Consider the following 13,979-nt stretch of genomic DNA (forward strand, 5'->3'; position numbering starts at 1 on the left):
TTTACCTTTTAGATATACATTGATCACAGTGCTTAAAATAGCCGAGTTTATTGACAACTGACTTTGTCATCTATCACCTTTGTGAGTCTATTTTGCTCAATAATCGTTTATGCATATGAAGATCATTCCAATGTTTTTGCACATGCTGCTGGAGGTAGAGTGTAACTTGTAAGTCAACATTGTTTTCTTTTTTAATCTTGATGGTTGAAATTTTATCCTTTTATCACAGGGGCACGCTGGGAACTCAAGTTATTTGGGCTGCAGTGCGTGTTTTATGACGTCATGGTGTATTTATGACTTTGAAAGGTAACCACTGTTACCAAGTATAATACATTTGGATCTTAATCAGTGTTTGTTATGCTTTGTGTCTTGGCAGGTGTATATTTGACATGTTTCCCTCACATGCAGATGAGAGGCCACGATAGATTTGTCAAATTATGCAGAGGTTATGGAAAGTCTACAAAATCCTACTGAAGAGCAACAGGCCATTTTATCCAAAACATGTCCATGGCCCAACAACCAGGATTCAACCAATAATTGCAAACTGGGTGCCGGTGGATTTGTTTTAGTACATGCAGGTAAGCTATATTATCTCCATATAGATGGGGATTTGGAATTATAATGTATATATTATCATTTAACTGCTTGGTTGCCATTGATGTCGCTCGACACTGAATGACAGTTAACATCCCTGTCAATCAAAATTGATGGTTCGTATTTTGCCATCAAAGGTGCTGAAATATGATGGATAGCTGCCAGGCCTCAAATTAAATAAATTTTATTTCTATCGCCATTTTTGGCAGCTAATGATTCAAGTAGTTAACATGTCTGGCCCATAATACCTGAAAGTCAGGGTCGATTATCTGTCCTGTCTTTTGTTATGTAGCCTTTTATGTCTTCTCCCCTTTCAAGCATATTCTCTCTATGTGCACTCTTGTTGTTGGCTAATGCATTTGTTTGCAATTGTTTTCATGATGTTTCAGGAGCAGGTTATCATTCGGAATCCAAGGCCAAGGAGTACAAGCATGTGTGCAAAAGAGCTTGCCAGCAAGTAGGTTGACTTCTGTGTAACTTGCATGAGTCTGTTATACAATTTCCTGCAGGGGGAAAAAATGTAGAGGGACTTCTTGGGTTACTTTGAAGATTGATTGTCTTTTGTTCTGTTCTTTTCTTATCTGATTTATCAGGCTGTGGACCAGCTCAAAGCAGGCGCACTTGCAGTTGAAGCCGTGGCTGCCGCCTTGGTTGAACTTGAGGTTGGTTTGTTCTGGATCAACTTGGACTATCTCAGTTGACTATTTTTATTAACCTCTACAAACAACCAGCCAGAACACTTGCAGTGCATTTTCCCCCCTATAAAGCTTACATGTTTTTATATTCAATAACAAAAGCAGTATTTATGTAAGTAAATGCTCCAAAAAAATCTATTCTGTGGAAAAGCATGGAGAAAATAATGAATTTTGTCATTACTAATGATCAAGGACATAATAAGCAATAAAACAAAACAGGCCTGATCTTGAGATTTCTTTGGTAAATCATTGTCAAAGCATTCCCTGAGTGAATATAATTAGCATGTTCCAATGTTTTCTCAGAACTCGCCTTTCACAAATGCTGGTATGGGCTCCAACCTTAACTTGTCAGGAGAAATTGAGTGTGACGCCAGTATCATGGAAGGCAAATCACTACATTATGGAGCTGTAGGCGCTATTAGTGGTAAGATTTAAGACTTTTTTTATGCAATATATTTACTAATACTACACTATGCATGATATATTTTCATACTCTTAAAAAAAAACAGATAGATGAGTTTTAGTTTGTATAAAATCACTTCAACTTTCTCTCAACCAGGTATCAAGAACCCTGTCTTAGTTGCAAAGCGACTACTAAGTGAAGCACAGAAAGGGAAACTTTCAGCTGGTAGAATACCGCCTTGGTGAATAACATATAATTCTCAAAAGCTTCTTTGTCAGCATTGCAAATATTCTTCATCCTAACTATATCTTTTTATTACAGTTTTTTAGTAGGACGTGGTGCACATGACTGGGCCATCAGCCATGATGTCCCTCCTTGTCCCTCAGAAAAAATGGCTACGAGTAAGTATTTATCCACTGGGTGGAAAAGCCCTCCCTAAATATGAATGTAATAATATATTTGTATTTTATATATAACATACAGAATTCAGTTTATCTGCATACAAGCGGAACAAAAGAAAGATGGAAATTGCTGAGAAAATGGACACGGGTCAGAATCAGATAAAGAGAAGACGACAATCAAGTGCAAATGTGAGTACTATAGCATAACAAAAATAAGTACAAAAAGTCAAGTAACTCATCCTAGTAGGTATGGGATTCTAATCTATAGACTATCGGACGCAAATTGCCTAAAATTTAAGAAAACAAATATAACTTTAAGTACCTGGCTGTAAGTTTCCACATTTTTATATGGAATTGTTCCATAGAAAAATATATCTTCATTGTCTGCTGTCCAAGAAAATGGTTCCGAGTGCCTTGATACCGTTGGAGCTGTTGTTATTGATCTGCAAGGCAACGTCGCTGCTGCAGTCTCCAGTGGAGGTCTGGCCATGAAACATCCAGGCAGGGTTGGACAGGTAAAATAACTACCTGACATTTATTTATTTATTTTGGTATATATTGTATTAATCCAATGGTAATCAGAATGGGAATATCTTTTTCAAAACTGATATTTTTCCATTTTTGCCAGGCTGCTCATTATGGATGTGGCTGCTGGGCTGAAAATGCACGTAACATGAACCAGTACTCTACAGCAGTGAGCACTTCAGGTATAATGCTTAACTATTGTCTATGTCTACAACCTTGTATGCAGTTGCACAGGAGTCAATATTTTCATATGATGTAAATATATAAATATTTTAAAGGGAATGCATCCTCACATTTCAGTACTAATGATGTTGCCAGACATCTCAATCATTTCGACTGCAAGAGATAGCAGCAGTTAAATGCATGTCCTTTAAAGGGTTAACTTGAAGCCCAAATCTCACATTTTGTTTTAGTGACGATATGAATCAGAACCAGATATTCTATTTAAGCCTGTTATTTAGCCTCTCAGTGAGTCAAGCTTTAAAAGGCCCCGATAATTCTTTCCGATGACCTCCAACCATTCTCGCTGAATGATTCTCATCAGTCACTTCCTCGATGATTAAGTCATCTTTTTCTGCTTATTTTTAGTCATCTGCAAGCCAGGTGCATTGCAACCACTTTTCACTTACGATGACGTTCAATAAGGGTTTTTCGCCTGCTACTTAAATGTGTATAGCCACTGAATACAGGTTCAACTACTCTTACAATCTTCACATAATGCTTTACCTCTTTTGCTGCCTACATTTAATACAAATCAAAGTTGATGAAGTATACATATTATACACTACTGTGTTTCTACCACATCCTTCTTTTTCCCCTAATGTGGCCCAGTCTCTGATGTTGGCGAAAAAAAAAATCTTTCCTTATGGGGATGTTAAGCGGATGGAGAGTTTAATGTGTGTTCCAGTACTTCACCTGTTTTTAATTTCCCTACATGAAAGCCAACCCCGTCAAAAGACCTTAGAAAAACAATCATTTTCGTCTTAACATTAGAAGCAGTTTGATCATCACCCTGTGTCATTCACTTGTCACTCACTACCTTCGTTTCTCGTGTTTTTTATTTTGTTTGTAATATGTCATTGCGACAGAAGTTCATCCCCTAAAAAAAGGAAAACCTTTAAAAATGTTAATGCCTACCTTGTGTTGCTGCTTTTTGTGGCTTTTCTGGCATATTATTCTGTTGGAAGGTGGTGTAGCTCTAACTTAACTGTGTTTCTTTTGCCATAATTATCAATTGAGTGCTTTTCAGTACATGCAGTACTAAATACCAAGTACCTGGCAAATCTGAATTTCTGTTCTCATTTAAAAATAAAGAACTTCAGCTTTGGGCATCTGCTCTCCAGAGTTGCAAAATTCTATTTAGGTGTGCTTTTAGTTAGTTTATCTTTTATTTGTGTTTGTAAAAACAATATAGAGATATACATTGAATCAAATTCTCCATGACAGTTAAAATAATTGTGTTTGACAATTGAACTAAACAAATATGTCATGTTTTATTCTTTAAATTGCAATTTACTGCACTTTTGGGTGACATTTCAGTCAGCTGTATTTCTCAAAATGCCTCTTCAGCATGTTAATGCTGTGATTTACCTCGAAGGAGCTCATTATTCTAGATACTTTACCATATAAAAACACAACTGTTGTATTTTGGCTGCTATAAACTTGGTTTTAAAGTCAGAGACACGTGTTCCAGCAGCTTTTTTTGTGTGAAGTATTTGCTCTTTGTTTCTGATTTCCTTTTTGGATATCATACCAAAACCACATGAAACAAGACCAAATAGCTTCAACATTATTTGGAGATTTTGGCAAGGATGACGTGTTCACGCTCATTTTTATACACAACTTTTATGTCGGCTACAGATTCCAGGAATTTTAAGAATAGGAAAATATACAATGTGTCAGACTTTAAAGGATGAAGTTGTTGGTGTTGCAGTTGGCTGACGGTCAATGATGTTCACCAACATCTGGTTCATTTTAACCCCGACTTGTTAGCCATTGGTGCCATTTTAATATGTAATTGTAATTTATTTATTTTTTTTATTCTGCTTCAGAAGCATAGTATAGTGTAATATATTTTTTTTTAGGAATCAATTGACTGTGGACCAACTCTATGGGTGTTTATATTGGATTGGATAACTATTCATACTGTATTTGGGAAATTTCATTAATATGAGATTCATGCTAGATTATAACAAGTGAATTGAGCATTGGCTGATATAATGGTGTGTTGTTTTTGACATTTTCAGCTGTGTTTTTCTTGCAGGTTGTGGAGAACATCTCATTCGCACCATGCTGGCACGGGAATGCGCCACTTCCATGCAATCGGAAGATTCCCATCAGGCATTGCTGGAAGCAATGCAAAACATGTTCATTGGTGAGTTGCTCATAAGCAGCTTTAATTCACATTTCTCTGTCATGGTATATATATGCACATAGATTTTTTCAGCCAAGGATGAGTTTGTGGGAAAAAAAACTTGATTTTTCCAGTAGGGAAAGATGGAATGAACAGATATGGCAGACTCCCAATTGAGAAGACTTGAATAAAGCAAAAGGCTTTGAGATTTCACTTTAATAGGTTATTTTGTTCCATGTGACGTAGTGAGGAACTTGATACCAAAATGTGTCTCTTTGTCTGATAAGGCTCACCCTTTCTGGCCAACGAAGATCGGGTTTTGGGTGGAGTAATTGTCTTGCGGTGCTGCAGATGTGCGGAATCTCAGCCCTCTCCCAATATTCAGGGTCCTCTAGGTGAGACATGCGGTCCATTCATTCCTAATGACATCTGCATTATATGCCTCATTTTAGATGTACATAGGTTTTGATGCTAATATTTAATGCATATCATTGGACATTTATAAAGATGGGAGGGGCGTGTGGGGTTAGTTTGAAGAAGGAAGAGGGAAGGTCACCCCGCCTCTCCTGGCGGGTGGTCTCTTTAACTTGCACAATCAAGCTCTAGTTTCACACCCTTCATCTCAGATTTTACAAAGACCTCCCACTATGGAATCAAATGGTAATCTTAAAAGCAAGCAGGCCTTCTGCTTGTGCTGATTGTGTTGGTGAATTTAATTTCTTTACCTGTAACTTTAAAAAAATGTACTCTTCTTTCACAACAGCTGGCTTTCCTGGCTAATGTTAATTTTAGTTTGGTTGGTTAAATATTGTTTCAATTCTACACTATTATTTGTAGGTATTTTTTGCAAACACTTTTTTGCTTTAACATCATAATAGTGTATCATTTCTTTCATTTAATTTTAATTTGTGTTTGTGCAGTGGAGTTTCTTTGGAGCCACACCACAGAGAGCATGTGCGTAGGATACATGTCTGCCCAAGATAGCAAAGCCAAGGTGAGCTATTTAAAATGCTATAAAAAAAAAAAAAAAAATAAGTGCCTCAGTAAGTTGTTAAATCACATCTTAATTACATTTCAAATCCACTGTGGTGGGGTTAAGACCTAAAAAGGTTGAGAATTGTGTCAACGTATCAATATTTATGAATCCAATGATCAAATATATGTAATCATTTGAATAGTTACCATAGAAACAAAATAAAATGTGAACAGCAAGCATCAGCAAAGCCTATCAAAAACAGAAATTTGGCAGCTGATTGACCCCAGTTTCCAGATGTACTCTCCAAGATACTTTGTCGTAGCACAATTAAACGTGCATGCCGAGGGAGCAAAAATGTAACAGAAGAGCACATGAAAGACAGCTCACAATACTTTCTTTTGAACTGATTAGATGGCTTGCAGTGCCTTCAGCTTGCTGATTTACTTAAAATCCCTTATTTGGAGGATTTTCCAAGAAAGACCCTCTAAAGAGCCTGCCAGAAAAAAATGTATGTCTAATGACAGCAGGTGCTCTGGACTGAAGAGTATGAAGGAATTCTGTTGTGTAACATTAAAGCAAAATCTTTTTTTAATTATTTTAATATGTATAGTAGTAGTATTGTTGCAAGCATGTTAAGTGTAATTATCCAGAAATTGTCATGCAACTTATACTGTAGAAGTACAGTGTTACTTCTACTTTCTAATTTTTGTAAGTAGAGACATTATATGTAAAAAGCTTGAATTTTTTGCACATATTCTAATATTCCCAAAACTACTTCTGAAACACTTTAAAAGGAAAAAATAATTATACATATATATGCACCACTTTTGTATGGAATGTGTGCTAAACATGAAAACAAAAAATTGAATAATTTCCCCACTACCTGTTCAATGCAGCCATTTTGCCACAATGGTAAATGTTCAAAATGTGATTGAAGAGCGGCATGCTGTTATGTTGTTAATGTTTATTCGTGTACAGCGCATTTGCTGTAAATCATTGCAAATAGTACACATTCTGATTTCTATTCAATTTCGTATGAATTAAGTACTTCAAAGACTCTCTTCAAACATGAAAGCACCTTAAGTTGATTATGACTCTGCTTTGAACCTTCCTCTGAAACAGATTTCAAATGTCTGTTCTCAAAACCCATCCACAAAAGATGAAGGGAATAAGATGACTACAGAAGGTTGTATTGGAGACATAATAGCCCCCGAGAGTGTTGCCATGTGTGTGTAGCCTTGTCAAAGTGATGTCCCAGTCCATGACAGTTACCCCCGGGGTGCCAGGGGCCATAGTCGAAGACTTTGCCAAAAAAATGTTGTCAAGATGGATGGGAGTCCGGCAACTAGAGATGTGATATACGGCCAATTCAGTGGCCAATTCATTCCGGATATTTTATTGCTTAAAGACTACTTACTGCCCCCCCACAAACACAGCTTTCATCCAAGTGTCATTTAATCGTCAAAAGAGACAAATGGAGATGAAATAGAACCTAACATTCCAGATCAAAAACACCAGCCAGCCAGTGACATACTGTGTTTATCAGCCAAACTTGATTTGAGTATGGACCAATGTGCAGCAGCTGTCTGGAGACAGGCTATGAGAGACCGCAAGACATCAAACATTGTAGATTTTTGTCAGTTTTACGCCCGGCTGCTTTAAATGTTCACAGTGGTCACATTTGATCAACAATCTGACCTGCAAGTAATTAATTCTGCTTTCTTGACATATTTAACATGTCGTAGTTATATTGGATGTAAAGTAATACTTTTGACACTTTACGGCAGACCAGGTGTTACTCGAGTAGTTGTACTAGCTTTTTTTACTACACCAGTTCTTATATTTGGCTCCCTTTTTATTTCCGTCAATCTGCAGAACATGAAAAATATGAATTTTCTGTTGACTGTCTGTATTTTATGTTCAATTTAAAGTAATCCTATCATGGAGGGGTACTGAATTCAATTCATTGGACATGGCTGAGCCATAACCAATAAACCTTCTCTTTTAAATTAGTCCAAAAAGTGTGAAACATGGTTTTAATTTTTCTCGTGTCATTTTTTTTATCTCATTACAGACTCACATATCCAGATTACCACCTGGGACCATTCCTGGTCAATCATTGGCCATCGAAGGAGGTGTTTGTCGTTTGATGAGTACGGTGGATTAAATCACATTATTTTATGGGTTCGTTTTTTTCTGATGCAATATTATACTCACAATGCATTATATTGGGTGATGCTGGAAACAACAATCTTTGGTGTTTCACTTGTAGTTTGTGCACTTGCACCTGGATTATACTTGATGCACTGTTGCCTTGATGTGCCACTCTGTTTTGATTCTTCCTTTTGATTATGTTTTTTTTTAGGTCAACAGGGTGGATGTTATTTTGTATTGATGCACCAATGGAGCTTTTTCTATGGGTTTTCAATACAAAATGTAATCTTTGGAGCACAGTAGCTCACCTAATGCACAATGGACAATACCTGGTGCTTTGGAGAACTGTTATGAATAAACACTTTTTATTATATACAAAAAATAACTATGATTACACATCTTGGATAATAACAAACTTACAGATTTATGGACCATAGCATATTTTTCACTTGATCATGCATTGCATGTATGCACTTCCAGAGCTAAACTAATACTGCAATACTTGTATCTACAACTAGTAATAAGGACTGTTCGCAAATCTAAAGCATAAAAACCTTAATTTTGTTGTGGGTAGAGTGGTTAACCAACGTTTATCCGAAAATTATGCATTTTAAAGTGCATTAATACCTCGCCGAAGTGGCGGATTTGTGGCAAACAACATGGTTGTTTTTTACAGGCCACAGCTGCAAATATGGCGCCTCATGTAGTTTGTAGTTTGCGCCAAAAGATGGCACACATTTGCAACATCTGTCGCAAAATTGTGAGAATGTTTCTTGTCGCAATATATCAACTTTGCCGCTTAAAGGGTCAGCATGGTGCCAGGAAGTTTTACTCGATTGTGTTTAAATCCGTGCTTTTGTTAGAATTATGTTATTCAAGCCGCAAAGTGATATAGTGCTTATCACATGACAATGCAGTGTAAAATGCTATGACATTTAGATAAGGCAGATATGTGCACAGCTTCTAAAGTGCTTAAGAATTTAATAAACCTACGTGTTATTCTGTTATTGTGTTTCTCTAGGTAACAATTAGGACATGAGACATTTTCTTGGAATTGGAGTGGTTCAATCACCAAAATTGCCACATGCAGTTATTTGGAGAACAAATGTTTTCACCCTGTGAGACCCAGTTTTATTCCTGTCAAAAAATGTATAGTCCTGGAGTTAATTGCATGCTAGTTTGGAGGGGAAAAAAAGACCTCCGTCTTCAGTCTCCAGTATGCTAAACCTCATAGGTCAAGTATGTTTGGGGACCAACATTTTATATCCTTTTAAAAATACAGAATGGATGATGCATGTTGCTTTTCTACCTGCCCTATTTTCTAGCTTAACGTTTTTGTCATTCACACCACTCACCATTCGCTTGATTATGAGCTATTACAGAGCCCCCACTTTTCATCAGAGCTAATCTGCATCGCTGTGAGACCCTTGAGCAAATTCATCTCGGTAACCTTGCCCTTGAGCGTCGGCCTTCCCTGGCCCTTTCTCTTTGAAAAGGGATCCTGGATATTTGAAAAGTGGACAAAGTCCTGGGCCATTCAGCATGTATCCAATGCCTGGTGCTCATCGAGGCACTTAAATGCAAAACAGACGGTGGAGCAAATAAAGATCAAAGGCAGCGAGCCAGCCTGCTGTCCTGACATGCCAAACGCCGCTGTCACAATGAATCACTATCAGTCGCCCTTTGTTTTCTTGCAGCTTCACCCTGCCTAAAAATCTACCATATCAGAATTGCCAACCTCTCCCCGTCATTGTCATTGTTTCTAAGGGCGAAAGGTCCATTGCACAGACTGGCAATGTCTTGCTTTACCCAGATTCAACCTGAAGTAGATCTCACCAGATCGAGTTTTGCGTTAATACTTCTAGAAATTCATAGACTATGCACTGACTAGTTTCCATGGTATCGTTGTGGTCCTGCATTGGGTGTTGAGGCAGAGGAGAAAGTGCTTCTTTCCTGTTGCCTGGCACAATACATATATGTCATTGATTCCTTCCGGCTTATATTATGATGACCACATTTAACAATGAGGAAAAATTTCAAATAAAACGCCACAAATAGAAAGGTTTAATAATGCAGAGTCAGATGGAGACTTGAAAACGGACAATCAAGAGACTGATCATGTCGCTGTGCCCTTTCAGACTTTCACAGTTTGACCTGACTTGTTTACTCAGCTGTTCACACCTCCTTCCATTTTAGCAATCGACCCCACCCCTGTAATGCTTAGACAGTTTGGATGGAGGAAGTTCCTGATCAGATATTCCAGCCCCCATGCCCTTAGTTAGCCGGGATAGGCTCTAGAAACCCTCATGAGGATAAGAAGTGCAGAAGATGAAGGAACTTTGGAGTAAAATGTAAGCCCATGTCAAGAAATGTCACATTCAAAACAATTACACACAGTTTGCACAAAATTGTACAGTTGTAGGCCTCTACCTCATGTTGCATCCATCTTGTGAGTATATTTCTAAATAAAGACAAACATGTTAGCGCTTAATGGCCTGTGCAGCAGATGGTCTGCTATAGATAACGATCCCGGCTGTGTAATGTAATCTTAGCCTCAAACGATGCTGTAACCGTGGAGGACTGTACACATAAAAAGAATACTTTACAGGCTTTGGGTCTGATGATACAGAAGTTTGAAGCTTTAGAGATTTAAAGCTTAATTATAGTTAAAGGGAGGTTCGTTACTGATAAATATCTGTGGTCAAGTGGTGCTCGATATCGTTTCAGAAGGGTAAAAAGGCAAGTGAGGCAAGGCTACGGTGGTGTGGGGCAAGCATTGTAAACACGAGACGTGGACTTGGCCAGCTGTGGCGTACAGTTGACTGGAGGAATGAACACGCCATGAATGGCTTCCTCTGTGTCACAATGGCTGCAGCTGGTGGTCCCTACTATAGACAGGGTTTCACTGTGTGTGCATGCGTGCTGAAAAAATTACACTGGAATGTGACGATACTCCAAAGACAAATATCATTCAAGAGCTTCTTTCAGTAGTCCGCCTTTAAAGGAAATCCCATCAAAAAGAAGGACCACTGTGATGCAGTGGATTAAACAGATGAAAGAGCCACGCGATGGTTTGATCCTATTGGCAAAGTTAAGAAGATGCAGCCTTTCTTTGCATTGCAAAATGAAAGCTTGAGTTAATTATTGAGAGCAGAAAGAAAATCCATATGAGGGTTCATTCACTTTCTCAGATAACAGGCTTTATTTTCAACTGGTACTACTCAACTAAAGAAAAAAAAGACACATACATTTTATGCTTTTTATTTATAGAATTATGCTCTAGAAATTAATTGTATATCACATTCAAACATTCATGTATTTTCCGGTTTATTCCCAAAATTTCTCAAGTTAGCATTCAAACATGACAAATGGCAGAGGACCAATTCAGAAATAGATTTTTTTAAATAAATACTTTACATAAACAACGCATACTCTTTACAATGGCAGCACTGGACAATTAATCACACATTCTGAATGCAATAAGCATGCTAAAGAAACCTATTCACAAGCTTGAAATAAAAACCTGAATATCTCCAGGGACATTTTTGTTACCACATCCTCACTCAGTTGAAAAAGTTCATACAAATCCCCTTGTTCAATGACCACAGATATTTACCACACAAAAGAAAAACCTGCAGACATTCAAACACTTGAGCTATTATTTTTCCCTTTTGAGAATAGAAACTCCCTTTATTGTGAAAGGAATTGACATTGACAGAATCATCACTTTGTCAGTTTTATTTTTTTGCAACATTAATCTGGCACATTCAAAAATAAAAAGTTGTTGGCGTCCGTTGAAAAAAATGTCTCCTGGAATTGCCGGTCCTCTTACTTTTGCTGACCACTTAAAAGTCTTATTTCTCAGATCTTTAACGTTTCTATGAAAATATTCCAAAATATTTCTGTCCCTATTTTGGAGTTGTGAATTTGGGGCTAGAATTCTCTGGCTTCTTCAAATTGCTTGTAGTAATCCTCCGCCTGTGGATTTTCTCGACACTTTTGTCCATTGTTTGGTGGTCTGGCTTGGTTGTAGCGACTCCAATCTCCTTTGCATATGATCCAGGGTAAGATGTCAACTTTGTAGTGCAAGTCCGCCGAGAACTCCGTACTGATAAGATTAGGCGTTCCGGCCCCTTTGCCTCGTGTGATGAGCTTCATGCTGTCGTCGTAGCAACAGTGCTGTGCGGCCAGTGTGGTGGACTCCAATGTCAGCATGGAGCGTATGCAATAACGTGCGGTGGGTTTGTAGATCTCCAGTTTCTCCTTTGGCCCGCTGGTATCTTTCCAGCGGAAATTTTTGCGTGTAAGGACGTCGTGCACGTTAGCTGTACTGTATGCTACCTCGGTTGGGTATGAACACGGGCAGCTGGGAAGGTCATTGGCCACCTTGGTCATGTATTTCTTCAAAAAGTCACTCTTGCAATTCATCCATCGTTCACAGTTGTCCGTGTCTAGAAGATAGGATAAATTTAAATGCTGAAATGTGTTCATTATTGGAAGAAAATGTCCTCATCAGAAGAGCAGATAGACAAAGTACCTCTAGACGATAAACTTACCGACGCCAAAGAGCTCAGTGGCATTGAAATCATCTGTTCCTGCAAGGAGGCTCACTTCAGTCGCTGCAGTCTTGAAGGCATCTTCAATACCTGATCAAATAGTATTACATTATTATTATATATTATTAAATATGATGCACTGATGCCTTATAAGCGTGGTGTGTTTTTAGCCCCATGCCAGGCTTAAACAGTAATAAGAAATACATTATAAAATGTACATATATTTTAATCAGAATTTAAGCAAGTTCTGTGATAATGGCCAAAATGTCTGTTTCTGTATGTTATTTCTGTATCACTAAATGATTTTACGATCTCAGTTTAATGTATTTGTAATGTATTTACCTGGACAGTTTGGCATATCACAGGTTCTTGATTCAGTGGCAGTACAGGCATAACCACAAGACCTGGTTCTCTTCTGGTTGCCATTTCCACAGGTGACACTGCACAGCGACCAGTTACTCCAGTCCCCCTCTCCATCCATGTAGTCTGAATCCAAGAGAAAGAGACAAGATTGGTTATGCAGGTAAGCCTTACTCTATTAAAATGCCTCACTAATAATAAGTAGGGGCACCACATGTGAGGGGAAGTGGATTGTGGGCTCTATTTATTTTGACTTTTCCCCATAAAGTAGTTCTTAGATGAGCTTTTCTGTGTATTCATTTATTGTACCAGCTAATGGAGGACTGTTAAAATAATAAGGGGCCAAGACAATGTGACGTGTTCAGTCAGTGAGTGCAGTAACAAGCATTGCTTCAGCAAATTCCACCAATGTTTTCAGACATTTATTGGAGCCCTTTTTAAAGACAAAGCACACTTTGGACAGCAGTTGTTGCTCTGTCTGTGATTCCTCCGATTGAAAATGCTCAAGTGAATTGGCAAGAGATCCTTTTTAAGTCTAATTGTCATTGAGCCCATGGCAGTAATGGGCTTACATGGAAACAGTTTTGCGCAACCCTTTGACCTTCCTGGGCCCATCTGCATTCCGTACGACGGCATGCAAACACCAATCGAACTGACAAGTCTGTCTGCAAAGGAATATTCATGTGTGCATGTTGCATTGGAAGCATTTCTGGCTAAATTCCAAAGACATATGTCACTAATTATGAACAGATAGACACTCAATGTGCCCTGTTTTTACATTCTTAAAGGATATTAGGGTTGAAGATAAATTGTGACCACATTCAAGTATACCAGATTAACTACTAAATTTAGAACTATAGTAACTTATTTCTTGAGGGTTGCAAATGTGTTCTTGGGCACTGTTGCGCGTCATGAAACCATGGAAACAAACCCCAACTTCACATAGGGCACATGTACATTGT

The 13,979-nt window shown here is 38.0% G+C and overlaps 2 protein-coding genes and 1 long non-coding RNA gene across 8 annotated transcripts in view; 2 read left to right on the plus strand and 1 right to left on the minus strand.

The window, feature by feature from the left end:
- On the plus strand, positions 1 to 11,842 carry tasp1 (taspase, threonine aspartase, 1). 6 transcript variants are annotated; one of them, XM_077729935.1, is made up of 16 exons: positions 1 to 168; positions 230 to 306; positions 377 to 578; positions 984 to 1,051; positions 1,188 to 1,256; positions 1,593 to 1,713; positions 1,849 to 1,933; positions 2,014 to 2,093; positions 2,176 to 2,282; positions 2,459 to 2,608; positions 2,722 to 2,800; positions 4,882 to 4,992; positions 5,259 to 5,366; positions 5,892 to 5,965; positions 8,022 to 8,131; positions 9,123 to 11,842. In XM_077729935.1, exons 3-15 carry the CDS (start codon positions 449 to 451, stop codon positions 8,112 to 8,114), a joined length of 1,275 nt encoding a protein of 424 aa, XP_077586061.1. In that variant the 5' UTR covers positions 1 to 168; positions 230 to 306; positions 377 to 448; the 3' UTR covers positions 8,115 to 8,131; positions 9,123 to 11,842. The 6 variants fall into 6 exon arrangements, with proteins under 6 accessions (XP_077586061.1, XP_077586060.1, XP_077586056.1 ...); XM_077729934.1 differs by lacking the exon at positions 9,123 to 11,842 and adding an exon at positions 8,313 to 9,108; XM_077729930.1 differs by lacking the exon at positions 9,123 to 11,842 and having other exon boundaries at positions 8,022 to 9,108.
- Positions 11,347 to 13,979, minus strand: part of ism1 (isthmin 1) — an 8,516-nt gene continuing 5,883 nt past the window's right edge. The window contains exons 4-6 of the mRNA XM_077729929.1: positions 13,000 to 13,143; positions 12,658 to 12,747; positions 11,347 to 12,552 (exon numbers count right to left, since the gene is read on the minus strand). Coding sequence (XP_077586055.1) covers positions 12,035 to 12,552; positions 12,658 to 12,747; positions 13,000 to 13,143 — 752 coding nt within the window. The 3' untranslated portion in view covers positions 11,347 to 12,034. The remainder of the gene's footprint in view (positions 12,553 to 12,657; positions 12,748 to 12,999; positions 13,144 to 13,979) is intronic.
- Positions 13,003 to 13,979, plus strand: part of LOC144205524 (uncharacterized) — a 17,692-nt gene continuing 16,715 nt past the window's right edge. The window contains exon 1 of the long non-coding RNA XR_013328116.1: positions 13,003 to 13,180. This is a non-coding gene — a long non-coding RNA (uncharacterized LOC144205524). The remainder of the gene's footprint in view (positions 13,181 to 13,979) is intronic.

Source organism: Stigmatopora nigra, chromosome 12 (genome assembly GCF_051989575.1).
Source record: "Stigmatopora nigra isolate UIUO_SnigA chromosome 12, RoL_Snig_1.1, whole genome shotgun sequence".
Classification (NCBI taxonomy): Eukaryota; Metazoa; Chordata; class Actinopteri; order Syngnathiformes; family Syngnathidae; genus Stigmatopora; species Stigmatopora nigra.

Coding starts and splice junctions, on each gene's coding strand:
- tasp1 (XM_077729935.1), top strand. CDS start 449: ATGGAAAGTCTACAAAATCCTACTGAAGAGCAACAGGCCATTTTATCC. Junction 1,052..1,187: donor GCAAAAGAGCTTGCCAGCAA/GTAGGTTGACTT, acceptor CTGATTTATCAG/GCTGTGGACCAGCTCAAAGC. Junction 2,094..2,175: donor CTCAGAAAAAATGGCTACGA/GTAAGTATTTAT, acceptor TATAACATACAG/AATTCAGTTTATCTGCATAC.